This window comes from Coffea arabica, chromosome 11c, assembly GCF_036785885.1.
Source record: "Coffea arabica cultivar ET-39 chromosome 11c, Coffea Arabica ET-39 HiFi, whole genome shotgun sequence".
In the NCBI taxonomy this organism is placed as follows: domain Eukaryota; kingdom Viridiplantae; phylum Streptophyta; class Magnoliopsida; order Gentianales; family Rubiaceae; genus Coffea; species Coffea arabica.
Window position 1 is genome coordinate 32,993,103 of NC_092330.1, and position 27,422 is coordinate 33,020,524.

Here is a 27,422-nt window from a genome sequence, read left to right on the forward strand (position 1 = left end):
GATTTGTATATTGTTGACAATTTTCTGTGGTTTGGCATTAGAGAACTTTGAGCGGTTGACCTGTTTGGTTCTCATTTAGCTTTAAAACTTATGTGAATTCATACCATGGGCAAAAAACTGTTAGTCTCTCTTTCATCGCGTGTTACTTTAATTTTAGGTAAATTTCTGTAATGTATTGGTACTTTTTATTGATAACATCATATGGTTCTTCTGGCATATTTTTATACTTTGCTTTTAAGTACTTTAAACGGAAGGATGATATTCTTTAGCAGTCGTGTGGCTGATCTGAAAAAGTGGTCTGATGTACTTGTGATACTTTCTTAGTTGGATGTGGCCTATAAGTTTCTGATACCATTGTGGCAGATCCCAGGTTGTGTGTCTAATAAAGTGTGTAGCATGATTAATTGAGAACCTAACAGCAATCATGAGGCACAAGAAAATGTTGCTTCGAAGTGCTGATACTGAAGATGGATATGATGAAATCCAAATGCTCTGAAATTGGTTTATTATTTTGTGCTCATTGAAAAAATAGAAAGATCAGTGAGCTTGAAATAGATCCAATGCACATAGATTGAGAGAATTCCATAGGAAAATTTCTTTTAGTACTGGTCTTGCTTTGGGATGTGTTTAGGCATTAAGTCTAAGTTTGCCATTTTCATATGGTCATATTCTTTGTTAGTTATAATTTTCTTTTGTATGTCATTACCTTACAACTGATAGGAGTTCATCTTCCAGTGTCTTCTAGACTCCAACTGTAGATGACTGTATCTGGCCTTAAGAGGCATATTTTTCGTTTAATGGATAAGCAGGCAAAGAAAGAAAAAGAATGCAAGAAGAAAATTCAACTTTTAACATGGAAATTATCATTTTTTTATGTGAAATTGTAGTTTCTGGATAAGTAGATCAGCTTTGTGCGTGAGTGTGTTTTGGGGGCGCAAAATGTGGTTTCATTGAGAAGCCTTTACATTTCTTCAATTATTTTGTTTGTAAATCGTGGAATAACTTGGAAGATGTACAAGGTTTTATCTTTAAGTCTAGTTAATCATTTTTCGCAAAATTGCTACTTAGGGTGCGTTTGATAAAATTGAAGTCTGAAATCTGAAATTTGAATCCATTGAGTTATTGTATTATTAAATTCTAAATCTGATATATTTGAATGTATATCATATTAAGTAATAAGTGAATAGTTTATCACTTATTGTTTGAAGTAAGTTTTGCCTTGAAAATTCAGTGCCACTTAATTAATTTAGATATTCTATTTTTTGTTATCAAACGCATTTGAACATGCTAAGATTTGAATCTATTAAGTTTAAATATTGAATTGGCTTATAAAGTAGGGCCTTAGTTCACTTTCCATGGAGTAATGTGAAGATGGGCTTTTCAATTACTGTTTTCCTTTTGCACTGGTTTGTCTAGGTTAGAAGTTTTGGTGCCAGAACACCCTAGAGTTAAGCTTCTCTTTTTCTTCTGAATCTTTTCATATACATAAATAAGACTTTCTTAATGGTAGTGTCAAAATGGGTGACTCGGAGGGGTTACAATGGGAAATGGGTATAATTGGGTCAACTTACTTAGACCCATTTAATAAATGAATCAAAATGAGTCAACCCATTTATACCAATTTAAGAAATGGGTATGGGTATATCCAATTACCCATTTATGATTCACTTGAAATTCTACCTTTTTTTGAAGATTTTTTCGCATGTTGTTTGACAAGAAATGATGACATTTTTATTGTTATTAGAATGGTAGGAAATTTAAATTTATTTGCTTAACACTCACTAAAAATTGAGTTAAAATGTATAATTATTTTTAAATGGGTATAAATGGGTGAGCCGAGTCAATCCACTATTCACCAATTAAAAGGTTTAATTGGGTACCTCTTTAGACCCATTCAAAATTTATTGCATAACCAAGTCCACTTATTAGTGGGCGGGTCAGCACGGGTCAATATAATTGGGTTGTGTTTGACATTTCTACTTGGATGCAATGTTATTTAATAAAACTTTTTAGAAGAACATGACTGTGGTTCTGGTTTCTTTGAGAAGGCCCTAGACCAATTCCCATGTCTTTTCCTTTGTTATCTTCTTCTAGTCCTCAACTGAACCTGTTCCATATATCTTTCTAATTTTCTCTACTTTTTGTTGTACCCAATCCTCCTATTCCGCCCTGCAAGGGAGCCTTTTGCCTTTCTCCTGTCCGGTTTAGAATAAAAACTTTAAAAAAATCTGGTTTTCATTTGCTTTAATTTGGTTTGTAGACCTATACCTCCAATTATTTATGTAGTCTTTATTTTGGGATAATTGATGTCATAAAAATGCAGTATGGAGTGGTTTTGGCCATTCAATTTTGCACAATTATTGTATTACATCCACAAATTGTTACTGCCTTGATTCATGCAATGGTGTCAAACTTGCAACTTGCTTGACTTTAGTCGGGAAACCTTTGTTCTTTAACCATCTAGTTGCTTATTGGAGAATTGTTTTGTTAGCTATAAAGGAAATGTTGTATTTTGAATTTTGGTTGCTTTGAATGACTTGTTCATCCTGTCTTACATTCTTTGCTGATTCTTAAATCTTAATAAATATTATGGATGAAGATGATGTAATTATGTAGAGCGTGTGTTTTTTTGGCTTAATAGACTACTGATTTTCTTTAGTTGGACTATTTTCATCTAGTCTAAGGTTGGATGATTTTTGTTTCTTTTGTTGGACTATTTTCATCCATTCCAAGGTTGGATGACTGCTAACTTGTGGTTTCTTTATCCTAATCAGGGGTTGTAATGTCTTGGTTTAGGTTGTTAAACTTTCTTTTTCCCGTTTCTTGGTTGCTGTGTCACATCTAAATAATTTAATCAATGAATTCAAGAAATGAAGCCTTTTCTGGTGTAAGATTTCAGTGGAAGATGGTTGTATAATATTATTTTTGGCTTGTGTTTAGTTTCAATATTTGCATGTATTGTACTTCTATGTCATGCCGTCTTCTTGGATTTTTCCCTTTGAAACCTTAAGTTTGTAAAAATCGGTCAACTGTTTGAAGATCTACTCAAAGCTTTTTGTGTATGTGATCCTTTGTCAATAAAATGGTGAAAATGTCTGGTTTGTTTTATTGTTGGAAATGGCTGACTGGAATCAAGTCAATGAACCAATAAATCAGAAAAAGTAAAAAACGCTAGGACAGATTGAATGGGAGATCTTTGGAGCTTTGTTAAATGGGGGGCAATAAATGGACCTACATTTTCTCCTTCAAACAGTTGTAGAGTTGAAGTTTAGGACGTTAAGTAGTTCCTTCTTATGTGCTTAGGCATCCTGTTACATGAACTTTAGTTGAGTAATGTTATCAGTTGAACCTAACAACTGTGAAGAACTGATTGGCAAGCATTCCATGTGCTTCAGTGCCAATTCTTACTGAATGTTTCTTCACTCATAATCGCACCATGGGTGATGTCGGTGGTTCTTATTTTTCGTGTTTTAACAATTATCAGGGTTTTAGGTTTTGGTCCGGAATACCCTGCATTTGGTCGATTCTGCTTTTCATAGCTGTCTATATGGTTCTTCATGATGAGATTATACATAACTGTACTTCTAGCTAAACATGTTATTGTGGATGTTCAGCAGTCCCTCCTTTTTTTTTTTGGGTGTTTTTGTGGGGGGCGTGTGTGTGTGTGTGTGTGTTGGGGGGCGGGGTGGTGTAGATGGTCCAAGTTTTGGCCCTTTTTTAACTAATGGTCGAAAATTGTCTGAGGTATTTTCTCCTGCTACCCCGTTGAGCGTTTACAGTGCAACGTCATATATTTAATTGTGTTTGCTTGTCAATCATTTATCATTTTGATTGATCCGTGAAAATTGTCCAGTTATATCCAATGTAAGAGATTTTCTACAATTTTTAACACGCCCCGAATTATTCTCAAATTAATGTAATTGCTGTTTTCTGACCAAATTGATGGTTTTATGAGTTCATCTTTAGTTCATCTAAGTTGTAAATTTATTTCCATTTTAGCCTCAATTCCTCCTTTCATATACTTACTGTTCAGATAAGCGAATGGACTAGAAAGCTCGCAGAATCGTGAATGATGGCCTTTTTTTATTTTTATTTTTATTTTATTTTTTTAAAAAGTGAATGAAGGTTCATTTCGGATTCAAAAATTCGAACAGTTTTGGGGGCTTTTCTAGGAGTGTCGAAAACCTCTACCACTGTGAAAAAACACACATGTTTATGCATTAACGCTGGCAAGTATTGAAGTCCATTTGGCAGATGATATTGACATTTCTAAAAGGGCTTGTGGCACTTTGTTTTCCCTTTAATAGCAAAGGAGGGATGGAGTGCTAAAATTTTCTTTTTCTTGGGAATGCTACTGTCATTAGCCTTTTCTTACCTAAGGCCATTTATATTTTTGAGTAATTATTACAACCCCTTTTGAGCCTATAAAAGTAGTAACTGAATATTTGGTTTAAAGTAAAAGAATACAAGGGAAAACAACAACTGTATGGTACTCCACCACATCTTGAACTTGTACTCTTTTAATCCCTCAAATATGAAATGAAGTCTTCCAGTCTCTCAGATTTTGAAGACATTTACCAGTCCCAATTTTCATTGTTTGTCTATTTGTAAATTAAAAAGCTATTACATCTTACAAAATGTGGAGACAAACCTGTATTTTATTTCAATCCTTTCTCGTGGTACAAATGGATTGACAAGTTTCAAGCACAAATCTATATAAATGCACATATAAATTCTATGTGCCCACTCCCCAATATGCCTCTGTTAAACTCTCATTTTTGGAAATGTTTATAGAAATCTTTGGTAGATTGTGACAGTGTAGCATAAATTAGGAAGAATTTTTTTTTGGCAAAGCTAGTCAATTCTAATTATTTTAAGCTGCATTTGGATTGAGAGATTTGATCGAGGATTTGACATTCTCTTAAATTCATCTAATTGCTTAGATTATTTGGAAGACATTCGGAGTTCTAAATTACTAATTATTCTAGTGTTTAAAATGTATTTAAATAATTGGTAAATTACAATTTCAAATGTTGCTGAAACAAGTTAAATAATGAAAACGATTTGGATGGACTTCAAATCTTTTGTCAAATTCTTTGATCCAAAGGAAAGCCTAATTCATTAAGTTTGACAAAATATAGAGGTAATTGGTATGTATTTAAACTTTGAGATAATATAATTCTCATACGGATCTAAATTTCGTAATAGAAACATTTGCACTCTATATACACTCCAAATTTTGTGCAAACTTTCCGGAATTTTTTTGGACCCATTTGTTGAGGTGTAAAAATGATGAGCTGAGACAGATGAGCTGGTGAAGTTGATTGGTGCTTTAGCAAAATAATTCCTGGAGGACAGGCAATGTAAAAATAATGAATTTTTTTTTTGTCAAAAGTAAAAATAATGAATTGATGAAGCCAAATTTGACAGATCAGGGATGGTGCCAGGGACGACTCTGGCACTCTAGTCATAGTGTCCAGTGAAAATAATGGTTCCATACCATGGTGGATTGCCGTTGCATGGGGGGATTAAGATTTGGAGAAAAGTGAAAAAGTTGTATAATTCATTAAAAAAAAAATCACCCACTATTGTTTTAAGAGAAAAGCGTTTAAAATGTTTTTCACATTTCATAATATGACTTTTTTTTGTTCTTCATTTTAAAAAGTATAATTTTACATTTCTTACAAATTTATATGGGTCAAATTTAGTCCTTATCTAAGTTTTTAACTAGTTTTTTTATCGGAATCTACTACGTGCCTCACATATAGTTATTTTTTAAGCAAAATTGTCGAATTATATTTTACATAATTTTCACATTTCACAAAAATGATTTTTTTTTTCGTTCTTTACAAAATGAATTTTTTTATTCCTCAATGATCACGTGTATGAATAGTTTTATTTTTTTTTTTGAAAATCTATGTATCTATCTATTTGATTTCACTTAAACAATATGAATAACATGTAATACATTTCTATTTAATTTTACTTACAACTATAATTAGTTTGTTTAGATGAAATCAAATAATACGGATCAGGTGAAATCAAATAAACATATATATTGGTTTTCAAAAATCAAGGAAAAACTATTTGTATATATGATCATTGAGAGATGAAAAAAATTCATTTTGAAAAATGTGAAGGACGACAAAATTCATTTTGTAAATTGTGAAGGACTATGGATCAGATTATGTGAAATGTGATTTGATAAATTTTGCCCCTAAAAAATGATCACGTGCAAGATACGTGGTAGATTCCGATAAAAAACTAATCGAAAACTTAGGTAGCAACCAAAATTGACCAACGTGAATTTGTAACGGCCGTAAAATTATACTTTTAAAAGTAAGAGATGAAAAAAGATATTTTATAAAATGCGAGGAACATTTTTGAACGATTTTTTCCTTATTTTAATGTCTACATTATCTTTGGTAGATGAGATTTTAAAAATTTTAAATATATTGAGTGATATTATGAGAATTCTAAGGGAGTTAGAGGTTGTTTTTCATTGTGCATAGGGTTGATGAATCACATCTACTTATTCTACATAAGGGTATGAATTTAAATTAAAAAAATGTACAAATCGGATTAGGTTTCTCAGACACCATTTAGTCAATCATTCATAAACATTTTGAAATTTAATGGGGCATTTTTTTTGTCTAGTTTTTAATCTAACAATTTCATACAACTCTAGAAAATCATTATACAAAATCCCTTTCTATATGATATCCTAGAGTGAAGTTGTATGAACTTCCTACCTATTTTTATGTTTGCAATTTTAAAAGAAAATTACCCTGACATTAAAAAACCAACGTTAGAATTAATACCAACAAAGGACGATTGAGATCTATGCAAATTTATAAAAGGATGTGAAATGCCTATACCAGCCTCTATATTTAATCTCTGTTTCTCTCTTGCGTTGATGATTGAATTCTGCTGTTTCATTGAGTCATTTCCAATGTCAACAACCAAACAAAGCCTTAGTATCCTAAATCCCACTATCCACTGTCAAAACAGAAGATCCACGACAAGTCTGTTGGGAAAGGGGTACCGGTACAAGCACACAATATCAGAATTAGCTCAGAACAAATTTCTCTTTTTCCAAGTATCAGTTAAATAGAAATAAACCAAATCACCAAATAATAGTACCAGCAGTGATAATAAAATGTAAGAAAAATAAAAGGCACATGACACCAAAATTTTTACGTGAAAAATTCAAATTGAGAAAAATCACGGGACCTAGTTCAGTTAAAAATCTCCACTATCACAATAATGGGAATACACATGTCACCCGAAGTATTCGAGTGACAACAATATCACCAATACCAACCAAGCCAATCTGTTACAAAATTACTCTAAAAAACTATAACTGTCAAAGGAATGGGTTTGGAAAGGGGTTACTAAACAAAAAGAAAATCTGAAATCTGAATCGGTAGATGAGTAAAGCTTGACGAGAGGATCGCGTGGGTAAAATTTCGTCTCAATCGGGTTTCGAATCACCCTCCAATAAAGACCTTAAAGTTTCTCTCTCTAGCTCTTTCTCTCTCTTAGTTTTTCTTCCAACAGTGGCGGCTGGCTTTTTTTTTGTACTCACACAAGGACTGGAGAATTATCTCATGCGGTTGCTCACTTTTCTTTTTAAGTCAAACTTGACTTAAACCTAAAAGTGTTTGGTTTTGTGGTTTGGCCTATAAATGGGCTGGCCCACAAACCCAACAATCTCCTCCTCCAACTCATTTGGGGGATTCCACCAAACCTGATTCTTGTTTGCAAAACAAGAGTTTCTCCTTAGGCAATGCTTTGATAAACATGTCAGCACCATTATCATTTATATGCACCTTCTCAAGTGTCAAAAAATTGGAATCCAGTACTTCCCGAATCCAATGATACCTTACATCAATGTGTTTTGATCGAGAGTGGAATGTAGAGTTCTTATACAAATGAATAGCGCTCTGACTGTTACAGTAAAGACTATACTTCTCTTGTTTCATACCCAATTTTTGAAGGAATTTTTGCAACCAAAGAGTCTCCTTGCATGCTTCAGTGGTTGCGATGTACTCCGCCTCCGTACTAGAAAAGGCAATATACTTCTGTGATTTACTTTACCATGACACTGTTCCTCCTGCAAAAATCATCAAGTACCCAGTTGTGGATTTCCTATTGTCAAGATCACCTGCCATATCTGCATCATTGTATCCATCTAATATAGTTTTACCATTACCGAAATATAGACACAATCTAGAAGTTTCCTTGAGATACCTGAGAATCCATTTGATAGCATTCCAATGCTCTTTACTAGGATTAGATAGATACCGATTGACTACTCCAACTGCATGAGTAATATCTGGGTTAGTGCAAACCATAGCATACATTAAGTTACCAACAGCTAAAGTATAAGGAACTTTCTTCATGTCTTCTTTATCTTTATCACTTGTAGGACACTGCTTGATATTCAATTTAAATTGACCTGCAAGTAGAATTGAGACTTCCTTAGCCTTGCTCATATTAAATTTGTTGAATACTTTCTCAATGTATTTTTCTTGAGACAACCAGAGCTTCCTATTTTGCCTATCACGTGAGATTTTCATCCCCAGTATCTGTCTAACTGGACCCAAATCCTTCATTGCAATAACTCCTTTTTCAACCTGTCAATTTTTATAGTATCACGGCCAACAATCAAGATGTTATCAACATATAGTAAGAAAATAACAAAATCACCATCTGAAAAATTTTTCACATAAACACAGTGATCAGATGTAGTCCTGTGGTACCTATCGTCTGTCATGAAGGAGTCAAATTTCTTATACCATTGTCTCGGTGCCTGTTTCAATCCATACAAACTCTTCTTGAGACGGCATACAAGATTTTTCTTGCCACTTTTTTTGAACCCCTCCGATTGTTCCATGTAGATCTCTTCTTCCAAGTCGTCATGCAGGAAGGTTGTCTTCACATCAAGTTGTTTAATCTCCAAATTCAAGCTGGTTGCAATACCAAAAATAACTTGAATTGATGACATTTTTACCACAGGAGAGAAGATTTCTTCAAAATCTATACCCTTCTTTTGACTAAATCCCTTCACAACCAATCTTGCTTTGTACTTTGGTTGTGAACTGTGCTCCTGAGTTTTCAACCTGTAGACCCATTCATTCTTTAGAACTCTTTTGCCCTTAAGCAGTTTCACTAATTCATAAAGTGTGATTCTCATGCAGGGACACAATCTTCTCTTGCATGGCTCGCAACCAATTTTCTTTATTCTCATGTTTTAAAGCCTTATAGTAGAACTCTGGCTCTCCTCCATCTGTTAACAACAAATATTCATGAGAATTATATCTGCTAGAAGGTTTCCTCTCTCTGATAGATCTCCTAATCTCATCCTGCGGTAGTGGTGGTGGAGTAGGTGGTGCTTCATGCTCAGGTTCATTAGCAGTAGGATTATCACCATTATTAACATCCTCTCTCTACTCTGTCTCAGCTCCCCCTTGATTAAAATCAACAGGTACTGGAATTGGATTTGGATCTGAATTTGAGCTAGCAGGAATATCATATGAAAATTTTGAGTTATCACCTTTATCAATGTCTTCAATGGTTTGATCTTCAAAGAAGACAACATCTCTGCTCCTGATCACCTTCTTCTCAATAGAATCATATAACCTGTAACCAAAATCTTCATGTTCATAACCCAAGAAAATGCATTGTTTTGATTTTATATCAAGTTTTGACCTCTCATCTTTGAACCCAAGAAAATGCATTACTTTGATTTTATATCAAATTTTGACCTCTCATCTTTGGGAATATGAACAAATGTCCGGTAACCAAAAATTCTCAAGCGCTTAAAGGGCACATTTTTTTCCGTCCATACCCTCTCTGGGATATCACCATCCCCTAAGGCGAACCAAAGGAGTTAGCGGACTGCCTGCCCAACTCTCGCCAGGACTAACGGTTCAGTTTACATCGATCTAATACGTTCCGGAACATACAAACACGCGTAAACAAGTCAAAATCGCAAAATAAAAAAAAATGAAAATCGGAGCAGAAGATGAACAGTACCGGCCACGTCAGAATCAGGCCGGAATCTGATCGGATACTGGCCAGAGAGCAAGGCCGGATTTTCCTAAAATTTCAGGGCAATCCGGCCGCTAATCCGGCTAGTTTCTGGCCGGATTTGACCCTGTTTTTCCGGCCAAAAATTTTTTCGTTCGCCGTTTGAAATCCGAATCGGTCCGAAATCCAACCAGATATCAATCCAACATATACACATTGAAATTCAACATTTACAAGCCAAAATAACATACAAAAGTTATCCCACAAATATATACATGTACAATTCAAAGTTTACAACCCAACAAAGGGGTTGGATCAAAATGTATTTAGGGTTTTGTCCAAAAGGAGCTATTCAAAATACATATGCACATAAGCTCATTTCGGCAATCCATAATCATCTCCTTTCCAAAAGTATTCAATTTCCTGTAAGGAAAACAAACGGAATAGAGTGAGCTTACGCCCAGTGAGCTACTATCAAATAAGCAGCAAAGTTCATATAAGCATAAACCTTTCATTCCAATTACTCTAGTAAAAAGTAAACCAAGTTGGTAAAAGGATACAGACGGCTCTCAAGAGCCCCTTTCCTCGCTTACATTCTTGATCGGACCTCATTGACCCTCCGTCAATATTTAAGAGTAACCAACCGTAGACTTCACTTTACTTTCATTCCTTCCACCCAACATACCCCTACCGGGCCCGAACTCCAAACAGTAGAAATTTGGTAATACTTGAGTATACCGGAATCAAGAGTCTCACTACTACAAGATTCCATATAACAGTCCCCATGGCTCGTCAATTTTCACGACCAATCCCTCGCCGGCTCGATCCAATCGACTACCAATGAGGTTGAGCTCAGTAGTATCAGTAATGGTCGTTAGATACTCGTCCAAGCGACACCCAATTCATGAATTAAATTTAGTATTTCATGTATCATTCAATCATTACAGTGAAACAGTAGACAATCATATGAGATACCAAATGGGTGAGGGCGATCAAGTACACCCTCACTTATTCAATTTTCAACCGAGAAAATAAGCTTTTAAGACATCAAGTTCACATATACCAAAGCCACATTGTAAACAACAAGTGAGTAGTACACTCACCAATCAAGCAAATGATATTTCATGCACTTCCGCCTAAGAGTGTCTTGCACCACCGTCACGTCCTAACATTTTCAAATAAACACAATAAAACTCGATTACAAGTCATAAATCAATTCCAAATACTATCAAAATAGGGCTCCATAAGAATGCATAAACACTAGAGTAAACTAGGGAAATCCGGAAATGGAATTAAACTCTATTCCAAAAAAATAGTTTTTGACATCATTTTACGGTTTTGATGCCATTGGCACTATGAGTATCGGATGGAGGTGCAAGACCCACTGTTTCGAAGCTAAGAGATAGGGCTACAATGTTATAGAAGGTCACTCAGTCCAGTTCAAAGTGTAACTAGGTAAAAAATGCAGGATACTAAACCAGAACCGGAAAAACAGGTGAACAAACCGTATTCTGGTTAACGAACCGTAATTCAGTCTACCTAAGTCCAAATCAAGTGATTCCAAAGCCATCCGAACACTAAGACATCAGGCTATATTTCTTCAGAAGACCTCAACAACCAAATCAATCATATTCCCAATCAAATTAGCCAATTACAGAAGCACATCTCAAGTTCGAATAGAAACAGGGCAGCAAGGGTATTTTGGTCTTTTCACAAGCTACGCTACTCCGAATGAGCTGAAATTTTGTAGGAAACTCTAAAATATCATTCCCTACAACTTTCATGTTTTAACCCAAGGCTAATTCGGCCTCTAACTATGATGAACAGTGCCGGTCAGAATTAAGGGAAATGAAACCCTAACTTTCAAATTTTCTTTCCAAAACAGAAATTTTCTGCAATTAACCACCATTCACACACTAAGGCTTCATTCTAAATCATTTCCAATCATCATACATGGCCACACCACATTAATCATAGGAAGACAGAAAAATCACAAATAATTATAAAACTTTACCAAATTCAACCAAAATCAAGATATAATCCACAAAATTAACTCTTAAACTATCACAAGTCATGAATTAAACATCATTAGATGGAGGAGAGGGGTTCCTTAACTACTCACCTTAGCAATACAAGAGAGGGAGCTACAAATCACCTTAGCTTTCCAAACAACTCCACTAAACACCTCACAATCACTCACTTAAGGTTTTCTATGGAACAAAAGCAAGATTAAATGGTTGATTTGGTAGATTTGAGCAAGATTGAAGCAAAAACTTGAAGAGTTTTCTTTCTTTCTTTCTTGGAGAGGGCCGACTATGAGCTTGCAAATTTGGAGTGAATTTTGGTCAATTTTTTAGTTATTTTAATAAAAGGGTAAAAGTGTGAATAGTAGTCAAAAGTAAAAACAAATCATATGGTGACACTTGTCACCCTATTTAATGCATCTCTATCTCTTTGTTTCCTCTCACACCAATCCAAAAAGTAACATCTAATTATCTTATAACACCCGGTAATTTAAACCCAATATCCAAAACTTAACCTAGTTGGCCGAATTTTTCCGAACTTTCCGCACTAGCGAGTCCCACGTCCGGTATACGCTCTTAATTTCTCAAAACCTACCCGATACTAGAAAAATCATTTAAAAACTATATTTACTCATAAAAATTATCAGGAAAATTTTCCTAATAAAGAAAATACAGAAAACATGCCATTAACGAGAAAAATCCTGGAAAAATGAGAAAATTACGGGTTCTCACATTTTCTGCCTAAAGTTATTTCTCCATCCATGATCTCACATATAACCTTGGAACCCTCTAATGCCCATCAATCAACGAAGCCACCAGCTAGCTGTCTTGAGGGTTATCATAGTTAGAGGAATTTGTAGATAATTGAAGAAGACAGGATAGATATGATCAGCTATCCTCAATTACCTTCAATTAAGTATAAACATTTATGGTATTGGTAAATTTGACTGTGAATTGAGGTCTGCAGTAGTTCTTATTTATAGTATGGCTGTTGGCGGCACTTGTTAACAGAGGCCTTAGGTGCTAATTTTTTGGAAGACTGAAATTAATTCGGAAAACTGTCTAAATACAAGGTAGGCAATATATGAGCATTTGGCCATTTACATGGTAAATTATGTATATCATATGTAACTTAGGTCTACCAATGAACAGCCAAAGTACTTGTTAAAAAAATTCTTTTACTATTAATATCGAAATAAATTTGTGCCATGAAGCAACCTTAATATACAACAACATGCTTATGAGATGAGTTTCGAATAATAAAAAGTCTTCAAAACTCACAAAGAAGTTGACAACCCAAATTATTTGGCACCTGCTTACGACAAAGCTTTGGACATCTAATTACAAAATTGAGGCTTGGACCCTTAGCCATGGAATTTAAAGACGGTAACCTTACCCACCACGACTAACTTTAAGTTCCAAGGTTCAAGGCATAAAGTCAACGTGTTCAACCATTTTGATCGAGTTCAACTGATTAGCCTTTTGTGCATTCCATTGTTCAATTGTTTGAACTATGTCTATCAGGTCATGCCAACCTCCTTTTTTTTTTTTTTTTTTTTTTTTAATTCTTCAAGTTTAGAGCCCTGGAAGAATGCATCTCTTCAAAAATTAATGAACAACATCAACGAATTAACCAGTGAATTTGGCTTATCTCCAGTGGATTATCTCTCAATTTTTCATAATGTACATCTAGATGTACATGTGTTTTTATTTACTAGGAAGGGACATGATTATTTTAACTTTGACTAATTCTAACCTTTATTAATAAATGAAAATACGTGTGATGCATGCAGGTGAACATTGCGAGAAACCATATAGGAGTATATTGTTATTCCAATAATTGAACAATATAGAGAAGTAAATTCTCAAAAAGTGTGGAATTTTTAAAAATTTTCTTGAAGGGTGATATTTTCAAAATTATTCCCTAAATTTGAGAAAAAAAACATTTAATGAATGTAATGTTTTCTTAAAAGTCTCATTTCAAAAACAACGCATTCAGTGAATATATATTTTATAAAACTCGTTTGCTGAAACGTTTTTTCAAAACTTTTAACCATTTAGGAACTTTTCTCCAATACTACCAGAACTTGAGAATTTTCTCGGTGCAATGGAGCATGAATATGAAATTGACTCCACACTTTCTTTGGAGGATAAAATATCTACAAATTTCAAGCTGATTGGGAAGTTGAAAACCCCTTTGATTGGAAATGAGAGTGAGAGCTGATTGACTAAGGTGTGGGGTATAAGTAGGCCTGTTAACGGTCCGGGTCTAGATCCGGACCCGGCCCGGATCCGTGAAATTATTGCGGGTATGGGTAGGAATTTAATTCCGTTACTCGGACCCGGATCCGGATCCGTTTTGTCAAACAAAAAAAGGGGTCGGATACGAAATGTAGTATTCCGACCCGTATTAGACTCGGATTCGGATATAAATGGATTAATAATTTAAAATATGTATATTTATCAATATAATTTGATTAGGGTGATGTATTTGAGTAAAGTCAATTTGATTTATTTTCTTATTTGATTTTTTTTGTATTAGTTAGAAATTAGGTTACAAATATATTTTTTCTCATTTTTATTAGAATTTGTAAATTTTCATAATTTTTTTCGGATAGACCCTGACCCGGATCCGAGACCCATTGGATTCGGATCCGGAACATAGAGTAGAAGACCCATCGGATAAACGAGTCGAATCCGGATCCAATTTGGTATGCCGGGTCCGGGTCTGGATCTAGATCCGGGTTCGGAATAATGAATTCCAGCCCAGACCCCGCCGTTGACAGGCCTAGGTATAAGTTGGCGTTTACTTTGGGCTAGGAGTTTGACTCCTTTGAAGTCTTTGTCGTCACGGATTGGTTCAAACCTCAGCTTTTAATTGGTGGCCACCCTAACTGCCAATCAGCATTTAAGAACTATTAATTGAAATTCAGTGACATCCACGAGGCAACTCAAAAGTCAAAGGCCCCCCAAAATTGACTTAACAACTAGCATACTGCAGCCATTTAATTCATATAAACCCTACACTAATCCACAAACAAATCATCTATACTGTAAATTTTGTTGTAACTTTATGTATTTCCCCTCTAGCCTTTACTCAAGTTTTGCAGGTTCAAAACTAAGGTAGAATGATGCTAAGAATATTGATTTCAAAGCAATCATTAATATCTGACCCTATGCCTAATTTAACAACAACGATTATCTCATGTTAGTTATTAATTACTTGATTTTTCTATTTTCTAAATTCATTCTACATTAGATTATATTTTCTAATTAAAACAAATCTTCTTAATATGCAGACGAAGTAGAATGTGTAACAAATATTAGTTTATATTATTCAGCAAGAAACTTATTGCATATCTGTCACGTGAACATTTGTTATGCTTTTAGCGTTATTGTTTTGGTGTCTATATTTGTTATTTTAGCATGAAATTTATTCGGATAGTATATACATTGGACCGTACAGTTGCCATTGACAATTGTAGAACTGCTCCTGTTTTTTTGACACTGCACTGTCTTCTGCGGATTACTCCATCATTGTGTGCGTGTGTGTGCGTCACACTGACACCAAGATGTTTGACAAAGAACGTTGATTTTGATACTCGAGACAAGAAAGGGTCAACTCCTATTATTACACTTAGTAATGATGTGATATTTATACTCAGGGTCTCTTCTCCTCTGTGATGCATTGCTGATGCTTTGACATTTTTTGTCACCAGTTAAGATGATGTCTTCCCTTATTTCAACTGAGTCCCGTTTGATGGCTACATAAATTCAGTAGATAAGTAGTCCCCATTAAACTTTAGTGGTTTGCGTTTCTCATGGTATATTTCTGTCATTGGAGTCAAATCTTTCTAAAGTCAAAATTTAACTTTTATCGAGTCATTTGGCGGTGATTTTCACGGTTATCTGAAAGCGAAGTATGCAGCCCGAGCATTATTTGACAAGAACTTCTTTTCTTGTTTGTTTTCAGCTGGTTCTTATCTATAGTTGGCTTTTCTGGGCTGGCTGGATCTTGATTCTTTCCCAAAACTGTCATCTTTGCTACTTGCCATTTAATGCTAGCTGCTCGGTTTTAACTCGTCTCCAGGATTCTGCTTTTGGGATTTTGAACATTTTCTGGCCAATCAAAATTCTGTAAGTATTATTAATCCTTCCTCTCTGATTGGCCTTCGGAAATATCCAAACTATATTCTTCATCATGTATTTGCCTCTGTTTGATATTCCCGAATTTCAACTTCTTGATGTAGTCATGGGAAAGTGGGAATCTCTGTCCATCAAAGTGGCCTTCTTCTTTTCTAGCCTGCTGTTGCTGCTTGAAGCATGTATGGCCCATCCTCTGAATGTGGGCAGGCTGAATCTGGGATTTCAGGGGGCGCAAATGGACTGGATAGACAGTAATGGCTTGATTCTTCTTTCCAACGATACGACTTTCGCATTTGGTTTCAATTCCCCACCAAATGTCACTATGTCTCAACTTGTGGTTATTCACAAGGGCAGCTCATCGATCATTTGGTCTGCTAATAGAGGCAATCCAATTCAAAGTTCAGATTTCTTCATATTCGATACAAAGGGGAATGCTTACTTGCAAAGTGGGGGAATCACTATTTGGTCCACAGATACGGCTAACAAAGGAGTTGTAGCAATGGAATTGCGGGATTCAGGGAATTTGGTACTTGTTGGCAATGACAGCAGTATAATATGGCAGAGCTTTAGCCATCCCACTGATACCCTTGTGTCGAATCAGGAGTTCACTGAAGGAATGAAACTTGTAAGCAGTCCCAACTCCGATAATTTGAGCTACTCTCTTGAGATAAAGTCTAGAGATATAATTCTATCAGCGCTTTATCAGTTCCCACAGCCTTATTGGACCATGGGAATGGATGCCAGAAGAATCACTAACTCAGATGGGGGGGATGTGGTATCTGCAACTCTTGATGGCAATTCTTGGAAGTTTTATAATCAAGATAAAGTGTTACTTTGGCATTTTGTTTTCTCTTATAATCATGATGAAAATGCCACATGGGTGGCAGTTTTGGGAAATGAAGGTTTCATCACTTTCAGCCTTCTTCAGGGTGATGGTTCCATTAGTGCCTCCTCGATACAAATACCACAAGATCTGTGCAGTAGACCTGCAGCTTGCGATCCATATTTTGTTTGTAACATCGGAGGCAAATGCCTATGCCCTTCAGCCCTTCCTTCTTGCCCAAAAGGTAGTGTCTCATTCTGCGATAGGTCACAGGACTCTGTGGAGCTTGTTGATGCAGGGGATAGTCTTAGTTACTTTGCTCTTGGTTATATTCCACCCTCTTCTAAAACAGACTTACATGGCTGCAAAGCCTCTTGCCAAGGAAACTGCTCTTGTGCTGCTATGTTCTTTGACGACTCAGGAAACTGTTTTTTGTTTGATCAGATAGGAAGCTTGCAGCACTCCAGTAACGGTCGTCAATATGCTGCTTATATTAAGGTCTTGACCAATGCAAATGGTGGGGCAAATCAAGGAGGTGGTGGAATTAACAAAACACGACTTGTGATTGTCATCGTGATTGTGATCTCAAGTGTGCTCGTTATTCTAGGTCTCCTTTATGCAGGTTATCAGTACCACCAGACGAAAAACAAGGCATTGCCTGAATCCCCTAGAGAGTCTTCGGAGGAGGAAATTTTTTTGGAAAATTTATCGGGAATGCCAGTTCGTTTTAGCTACAATGATCTTCAGACTGCAACTGATAACTTCAGCAAGAAGCTTGGTCAAGGTGGTTTTGGTTCAGTTTATTGGGGGATTCTCCCTGATGGAACTAAATTGGCTGTGAAGAAATTGGAAGGCATTGGACAAGGGAGGAAAGAATTTCGAGCTGAAGTTAGTATTATTGGGAGCATTCATCATCTTCATTTGGTCAGGCTTAAAGGCTTTTGTGCTGAAGGAAATGACCGTCTTCTTGTGTACGAGTACATGGGAAATGGATCTCTTGATAGATGGCTTTTCCAGAAGAATAAAAGGGAATTCGTGTTGGATTGGGAAACTAGATACAGCATTGCACTTGGAACAGCTAAAGGTCTGGCTTACCTCCATGAAGATTGTGTAGTGAAGATCGTTCACTGTGATATAAAGCCTGAGAATGTTCTTCTCGATGACCACTTTCTGGCAAAAGTCTCAGATTTTGGTCTTGCTAAGCTTATGACTCGAGAGGAGAGCAATGTTTTCACCACAATAAGGGGAACAAGGGGGTATCTTGCACCAGAATGGATCACAAACCGCGCCATATCAGAGAAGAGCGATGTTTACAGTTATGGCCTAGTGCTGCTTGAGATAATTGGGGGTCGAAAGGCCTTCGTTCCGTCAGAGTTCTCAGAGAAATCCCATTTTCCATCATATGCTTTTAAAATGTTCAAAGATGGAAAACTGAACGACATCATTGATGCAAGTTTAAAGATAGATGAAAAAGATGAGAGAGTTTCTACAGCAATTAAAGTTGCTTTGTGGTGCATACAGGATGAAATGTCCCTAAGACCATCAATGGCCAAGGTAGTTCAGATGCTGGAAGGAATCTGCCCTGTCCCTCCACCACCACCTTCTTCCCAGCTAGGGTCACGACTTTATGCAGGTTTCTTCAATTCAATGAGCGTTGAGGGCGCTGGTGCCTTACCGGGGTCTCCAAAGAGCAACAATGATGCTTATCTTTCGGCTGTTAGGCTTTCAGGGCCAAGATAGCGTCCACAGAAGATGCAACGATTTCATTCAAATTGAGACCACTAGTCGAAGAGCATTCATATGTATGCACTGTCATGCTTTTCTTCCTTGTACATTCATTAGGTTTTGTTTATATTTTGAAGGCAGACTTTTTGCTCTTCTAGCATTCAGTAATATTGATATGCTGTTTGCACATGCTTACTTGCTCTGCGGATCCACCAAACATATCTTAAAGATTGTATACATGATTGGATTGACAAAAATTGTTCTGTGGCTGCAGTCACCCTTTTTTCTGGAACTAGGAAAATGCATGTGAAGATGAGTAATTCTTTTTAACCTTAATGTTTTGAATATTTGAAATAAACAAATTGATAATTGATTTCATGTTAAGCAAAGAAAATCAAAGTCATGACGTAAATGGGTGCTCAAAGTTGGACTGATTCTATGATATAGTTCTAAGAATAATCAAGAAAAGAAAGAAATCCCCTGCCAACTATGGCCATAGCTTGTGGAGAAAAGATGCAATTCACAAAGTCGTTACTAAGCCATCAAATTTCAAATTCTAAAGCAAAAAGAGTGAACTAAATTTTGCAAAGTCTTAGTCTACTAATAACAAAGTTGGTAGAAAAGATGAAAAGTTAGGATTAATTTTATATACACCGACAGTGCATACACTTGTAATATTAATGCATGTCATATATGCAAATATTAAAGTTTAAATTCAAATTGAAATTAAGCAACACGCATCCCTACTCGCAAATGTATACAATGCCTATATATACAAGATTAACCTAAAAAGTTATATGGTATACGAACTTTATAAATTTCTTTATTTGTCAAAGCATGTTTGTTTGGTTTCAGTTCAATCTTCTTATTACTTATTACTTTCTTTCTACATATTTACTCATTCCTTATTTTCCATTTTTTTTGGTTCATTGTCTATTTTTGAGTGTGAATAATATGAGAAAATTGTCAAAATGGTCCCTCACATTTGTAAAAAGTCTTTTTTTGGTCCCTTATTTATGAAAAGATGCGAAATGCTCCCTCACATTTGTAAATATTCCTTTTTTGATCCCTCACATATGAAAAGGTGCAAAATGATCCCTCACATTTGTAAAAAAAAAATCCTTTTTTGGTCCTTCACATTATTAAAATTTAAAATAAATATAATTTATTAAAAGTTTAATTGTATAATTTATTTGACATAATTAAAATATATTTAGGGTTAATTATAAAAATTTCTCCTAAGGTTTAACCAGTTTTTTACTTATCCTCTAACGTAATTTTTTCTTACTTTACCCCCTAAATTGTTCATCAACTCTAACATTGGGTCACAAAAATATCAAAAAGACATTGATACCCCTAAGGGTTTATTATAGTAAATCCCCTTAAGGTATAGCTATTTTGCACTTTACCCTCTAATATCATTTTTCTCTTAAATGTCCCTAAAATCGTTCAAGACAAAAAAGTTTAAAAAAATCAATATCCCTAACATAATAATAAAAATTATTATATATTCATGGATATAGGTCTTGTTAAATTTTATCCCCATAATTACAAGTTTTTAGATAAAGAAAAATGTCTTGCTCATCTCATTTGATCGGGGAAAAATATTAGTGCAAAACCAAACTATAAAAATATTATTAAAGTCTATAAATGGGTTTGTTTGGATTAGAAACTATTTGGAAATTTTTTCAAAATAATAGCCTTTTTTGCAATTTGATATTTGTGAGATAAAAAAGTGATCAAAAAATAAAAAAGATGATTTAAAAATATGTTTAGATGCAATAAAAAATTTTAGAAAAATTTAGCAATCCAGATAAATTCTCAATAGTATCTAAGCATGATATATTAAAAGAACAACTTTGAAAACTTTGAACTCCAAATCTACCATGTTTCTCGTTTTTTATTATTAACAAAAAAAAAAGAAGAAGAATATACTCCCATATAAAAACAATCTAGTTATTAAAAGAAAAGTTTAGCCATGCTCCCATGTTTTTGATCCAAGAACAACTGCAGATGCAGAGAGTAGTAGCACTGCTTAAAAGGTGAGGAAGGGTTTAGCTGGTTATAATATCAAAGAAAATTAAGATTGAAATCCCCGATCGCAAAAGAAAGCCAAAACCAGAAGAACCAGGTCTTGATTTCGAAGAGGAGAATTTACTTTTGAATGTGTTCACATCAAGGGTAAAAAGGCATGCATTTGGTGTATGATCCTACTTAGAGACCCACAGTTGAGGGACTATTGAGCAATCCCTTCGTCGTCAGACACCAGGACGCAGATGTACAAAACTTGGCAGATGTTATTGGAGGGTAATAGATTTCCTTGGAAACCAATTGTTCATTTCTCTATCTGTCTTTTTCACTAGCAAGTAATTACTAGCTTCTTCGTGAAGATTTCTTAGTAGTGTTTGATCAGTTTCTAGATAAATTTATATCTAGTAGCTAAAGATTTTGTTATTGTGCTTCTTCAAGCAATTAGCAAACTGAATTGGTAACAGGAGTAGTACTATAGTAATCTTAGACGAAAATCTTAGATGAATAGTACTAGTAGAGAGTAATTCTTGATAGATACTATATAGTATTTTGTTTTGATTATCATGCATTAGGGAAATCGATGAAGTTTAGCATTTCAGAAGTTGGTATAAACAAATTAGTTTTCTAAGAACTTTAAAAGTGGTTAAAAGGGGTTAGCGTGTTGCATCTTGATGCTTAGTTTCTTTTCCCTGAATATGTGATCTTCTCCATATCATGAAAGTTTATTTCATTAAAGATCTAGCACAAAGGTAATGAAGATAAAGGAATCAAAAAGGTTGTAGCACCTCAACCTTCGTGTCTCAATCATATGCCACATTCTTTAGCAACAGCTTTGGCAATGTTAACATTGTCACCAGCTTTTTTTTTTTTGTACATTAATTCCTACTTTCAAACACATTTTTGTTGCATCATTGACTCCTAAGCAGATAGGATTCTTAATATCAACTATTGCATAATGTCGTTTTCTAAGAACCATTGCTGATGTTCTTAAAAGCCAAACAAAGCATACGCAAAGCTTCACTAGCAAATCCATGGAGGACATCAAAAACAACTCTTGCTAGTTTTTCAATCAAATCAACTAGTTCTCCATTGCTCTCAATAATCATGTCACACATTTGAGTATTATTTGAGATGCATCTTTACAGAATGCTTGCGTTTTACCATTTAGAAGGGCACACATGACATTTTTTCTTTCCTAAATTAAAAGGTACAACCTTTACTAGTTTGAAATACTATAATCAAAATCACTGGCTAATAGGTTGTCGAGTTTGTACAATAATAAATATCTGTTCAAATAGAATACAAATTCTGTATCTAGTGGTAAGTAGGGTTGAATCCACAGGGACTGAAAGAACTTAGTTCCTTCTAGAGTTCAAGATATGGGGGATTTTATAAAAAGGACAATAAACCATACTGCTTGGATATAATAAATAGCTAAAAGTTAAATGGCAAATTATTAAGACTCAAACAATATTGGACAAGCTCTAACCAAGAAGCAATTTCGAAAATGGTTCTCCTAATTGATAATTGATGCAAGAATAATTCCACTTATAAACTGAAAAACAAGTTATAACTGCCAAACAAGCGATGACAGTCAATTTCTCCTTAAATTATCAATAGCCAAGGCTAATTGCGAAATAAGTCTAGGTATGGTCTTAGAGTTCAATTTTCCCACTGGTTTGAGAATTAGAAAAACTCTGTTCTAACCAAACAATATGCTATGAGGGTTGTTTCAAATTAACCCATATATTTTCCTGACACAAATCCAATTATGTCAGTTACCACTAATTTAGAATAATTAAATAATTATGGATTTAATTACTCTAATTGGTTTCAGATTATTGAATTAGTCTAAAATCCGGACCTAGGATAATTGAGTAATACAACAACCATAAGAACATAAACAGAAAATATACAAATACCAGAAAATAATAGGAAAAGTAAAATCAGTTCGATCTCACAATTTAAGTTGAACCAAATTCTCCGTTGTTCTTTGACTAGAAAAAGAGATTTAGTTCATCTCTGTTCAAATACTCTAACGTGAAATTGCAAAATTAATCCGAGCATCCTTCAATGGATTGAGAGACTAGTATGTGATGGAAGAAAGAAAAGCAAAAGCGAGTCTGTCTCCTCTTTGTTGCAGCCGACCTCTCCTAAGAAAACAAAAGATAAGTCAAGAGACCTAGTGTCAATTGACTTCTTCCTATGACTAATCAGCTGCAACCAAAAAGAAAGGAAATCTACTAATTGGTAACTTTCTTATTCTTATTAAACCACTATTGTCAATTCAAATCAAACAATCAACTGATGAAATATTTGCAGCCCTACGTTGCACTTCCAATTGTCAGTTGGATATCACGCATTATTCCCGAATTTCCTGGAGACGCTAAGTCTTGAGTAGAATGCGGCCGCGTCAAATAGCAAATGTAGTGAGGAAGAATTTGCACCTTTTTACCACTCTTTGTTCCAACTCCCTGCGATTAGCACAAATTTCCAAAAGTGAATAGAATCCACTAATTAATACACATTTGGTAAGATAATAAGAGGGAAAGAATTGTAAAATTAATGAAAAAATTACGATCTATCAATTCTTCCCACACCTAGACCATGCTTGTCCTCAAGCATGAGAACAACAAACTAGCACCAACTTCCAACAATGGTTATCACTCCATCTGCCTATTGCCAAAATATCATGAAAACACACATCAAGCATCAATGGCCAAGGAACAAGGAATATCTCCTCAGTTAGCTTCTAAGCCATAGACTTCTCCAATTTATAGCTAACTAATCTAAGAAGAGAGAATGTGTGATCAACATTTAACAGCAAATGGTTTAACTATTAATCAAAATCTCAACATTAAACCCATGGATCGGTGAACTATTTTAGTCATTGCATACTTACACAATTTTCACAACTCTCTCTCTCTCTTTTTATTTGTTTTTCATTTTTTTAATTGAACATATTTAATCTTTAGCCATTAAAGCCTTTTGACATGAATTCTAACATTTGTCAGATGAATGAACCTAGTTACTCAACTCCCATCGCTATAAGATCACGTACTCATAGGTATCACTACTTTTTGACGCGAGTATCGATACTTTTGATGAGGATCCCCGGTTACTAGGTAGTGATAACCAGCGGAGTACTATCAACATTATTCATAACCAGACAACCAAATAACTCAAGAAATCACATAAAGTAACACCAGCTTGCTTCATTTTCTCAAACATAATTTTAGACATTCACCAAAGAGATATTTCTGGACTTAACCATATTGCACTTGATACACTCTCATCACTAAGACTTGGCAATAGGAAAATTAGAATCAGCCAACCATTGTCAATCCTTGGTAATCATAGAAATGCTAACCAATAATAAAAGTAAAAAATAAAAGGAAAACATAAAAATAATAAAAAAAAAAGGAAAAAAACCTTAAAAAGAACAATACCAACTGTACCACAGCTCCTCCCTACACCTGAATCTAATATTGTCCTCAATGGAAGCCATAACGTAAAAAAAAATAACCAGGACAACGAAACTTCCTTGAACATGTGGTGGAGGGTCTGGAGCAGCTATAGAATAGGTGGGAATGGCGGTGTGAAGCCAACGTGGCAGAAGTAGGCTGTCAAATTTTGGGACATCTGGGCCACCTGATCAACAATATTAGTCACCTGCCCGTTCATATGGTGGACCTGTGCTTGAAAGTGTTGCCACTCAGCATTAGATGATGGCGGTGGAGGAGGCACAGAAGTAGAAGGTCTAGCCGCGTCATCGGCCACTTTAGAAGCAGAAGAGGGACCTGCACGTGTAGAAGAGCGCTGGCCTAGTGCTCGAATGGGCCCTGGGAGTGTAAATCAAAATATACCATCAATATCCTCTACAATTCCCATTTTTTCTAGACAAACCACATCTAAAAATTTCATGTCACAGGCCAAATATAGATCATGGCTCTGAAGATTAAGAACTTCTAAATGAACTGTCAAGTGTGTGATATACGACCCAAGAATCAACGGATTATTTTTTTTGGCCAAGACTATCTTAAACTGAGAAGCTAGCCAACAATCCAAATTCACCTTAACATTCTGCTTCATACACCAAATAAAGAAGAACTCGGGCCTAAAAAATGTACTGGAACTATCTTTTCTACCCGAGTAACTATAGATTGAAAATCACTAAACATAATGAGAACTTGGATTCTTGAGATAAGAACTCTTAGACCTGCTAAGATCATAACGGTTCCTGTCGACTGATATTTCCCTCCAAATATCGGGATAATGAGAGAAAAATGGTTCTATGTAGTCACAAGCACTCTCAGTGTACTCTCTAGATTTAGCATACTATCGATCAATTAACCCAAAGGCTAAATTGAACTCAGTAATGGAGAAACTGAACTCCTGACCAATTAAACGAAATCAAATTACATTCGGGGTAGTGACAATATATCCCGCGGGCAATTCGAACTCAAAAGTAGCATAAAACTCTCTAACTAGTTCAACAAAAGTAGGCAATAAATTTCAGCAAAAGATCTCCACCCAATGGCTGAAAACATCCACTTAATCTCATCCCGAATGCCCAAGGCACCCATGATAAGCTTGTTAAGGCATTTACAAAGGATAATTCGTCGCTCACAATACATAGCGTATCTTTGTTTATCGGTGGCTTTAGTGAAATTCAAATGACCCCCAAAGTGCGAGAGTGTAGAAACATGGACATCCTTACCCCTACCTAGATGTGTCCTTACACCTAAAGAAGACGGATGGTTGGTAGATTCATTCACAGGGATGATAGGTTGGGGTATAGTAGACTAAACTTTAGGAGTTTTATTTTTAGAAGTGGACTTTTGCTTAACTATTGTCTCTACCAAGCAACTTAATCAAACGACTACCCAATCAAGGTAGCATTTAACCAATACTCATGTTATCAAGCACCCAAGCCAGGTACCTCACAATGAACCGAAGACCCGCCAAAAATATCAATCAAGCAAACTAGATCTATCAGCCATGTCCATCAAATCAGCAATTAATTCAATAAGCATTGTCGTTGCTTAATTGAACATATAAATGCGCAATTCGCCCAACCACAAATTCAGTAGAGGCTCAAATATTTCAGCAATTTAAATCAACGGTCAAATGGCACCAAGAATTCAGCAAAATAATGTAGCAGGGACCCGTAAACCGATATTTAACACAGAACCCAAAATCTTTGCCCAATTCAGTCTAGAAATCTATTCCAGAAGTAGTACTCCCAAAAATAAGTAATTGACTCTAGCAAGTCAGCTAAGTAATTGGGAAAACTAAATACCTCCTTTTACTCAAACCAATATTAGAGATGCCAAGCAAACAGCGAGATTGGAGATGGCTGTGGGTGGTGGTAGCGCGCGACGAACGATCGGAGAGAGAGAGGTGGAGCGCCGGCCAAGCAGCGACGACAACACAGTAGTGGCGATGGGGCGGCGTGATGGTGATGAGGATAACAGTGGCAACCAATGAGCGAAGGGGGCGGCGCGTGGCGAATGATCGAAGAGAGAGAGGCGGAGTGCCGACTAAGCAACGGCAACAAGACGACGGTAGCGATGGCGTGGCGTGCAGAGGCGGTGGTAGTGTGGGTTTCAGCTGAAAGGAGAGAAAAGGGAAAGAAGGAAGAAGGAAAGAAAGAAAAGAGAAAGAAAGAAAGAAAAGGGCAAAAGAAAAAGAAAAAAAATAAAGTGTTTTTGAACCTTTTTTTTTTCACTTACCCTTCCTAGGACATGACTTGGGCACGTCACGAGGGCAGGAACCTGTCTAACAATGGTCTGTTTAGATTGTAAGTTATTTGGGATTATTTGAGATATTTTTACTGTAGCACTTTTTGTGATGTGATGTATGTGAGATAAAAAGATATTGGGAAGATAAAAAGGTGTATTGGAAATTGTAAAGATGATGTAAGCAAATAAAATTGGGAAAATATGAAGCAATCCAAACAAACCCAATGAATTTGTTGAATTGAAAGTTACCAGTACCCTCTAGACGCGGAGATGTTATATCAATCAATTTGCTCCAAAATCGAGGTGGGAGCTCTCCAAGGCGAGTTGGCGTAGGTACATCATGATGGTAAGAATCCTTTTGACGAAGAATTTGAGAATTTGCACATTATCACGTGCCCTATTGATGCGAGCAGGTCATGTCAAGTGAACGTTTACTAATCATCAACAGTAGAAAAGTAAACAACAAAATTGTGAAAATTTTAAGAGAAACATATTGAAACAGATAATATAATTTAACAAACAACTACAATGAATTGGGTTGCTTCTCAAGAAGTGTTTTTCTTTAATATCTTTGACTAGACATTGTCAATCGCGCTTAATGCTCATGAGATGGATTTTCAAGATGCATCATCTCTACCTCTTCTACTGAAAATCTTTCATAATAAAGTTTGAGAATGTGTCTATTGACAACAAAATTTTTCTCGATCTTTAAATTTTGTATTTCTTTTGCACCATAATAGAAAATATTAGTAACAATAAAAGAACCAATCCAATGAGAACGTAATTTACTTGGAAATAACTTAAATCTCAATTGGTAGAGAAGAACTTTCTGGCCAACGACAAAGGCCCTGTTTGGAAGCTTGGTTTTTTACCAAGTTTGTATAAAACTAGTTT

The 27,422-nt window shown here is 35.4% G+C and overlaps 1 protein-coding gene across 1 annotated transcript; it reads left to right on the forward strand.

The window, feature by feature from the left end:
• Positions 1-16,407: 16,407 nt before the first annotated feature.
• On the forward strand, positions 16,408-18,921 carry LOC113716570 (G-type lectin S-receptor-like serine/threonine-protein kinase SD2-5). Its single transcript, XM_027240956.2, has one exon. The coding sequence runs from the start codon at positions 16,441-16,443 to the stop codon at positions 18,766-18,768; it is 2,328 nt and encodes a 775-aa protein (XP_027096757.2). The 5' UTR covers positions 16,408-16,440; the 3' UTR covers positions 18,769-18,921.
• The last annotated feature ends 8,501 nt before the right edge of the window (positions 18,922-27,422 follow it).

Coding starts and splice junctions, on each gene's coding strand:
- LOC113716570 (XM_027240956.2), top strand. CDS start 16,441: ATGGACTGGATAGACAGTAATGGCTTGATTCTTCTTTCCAACGATACG.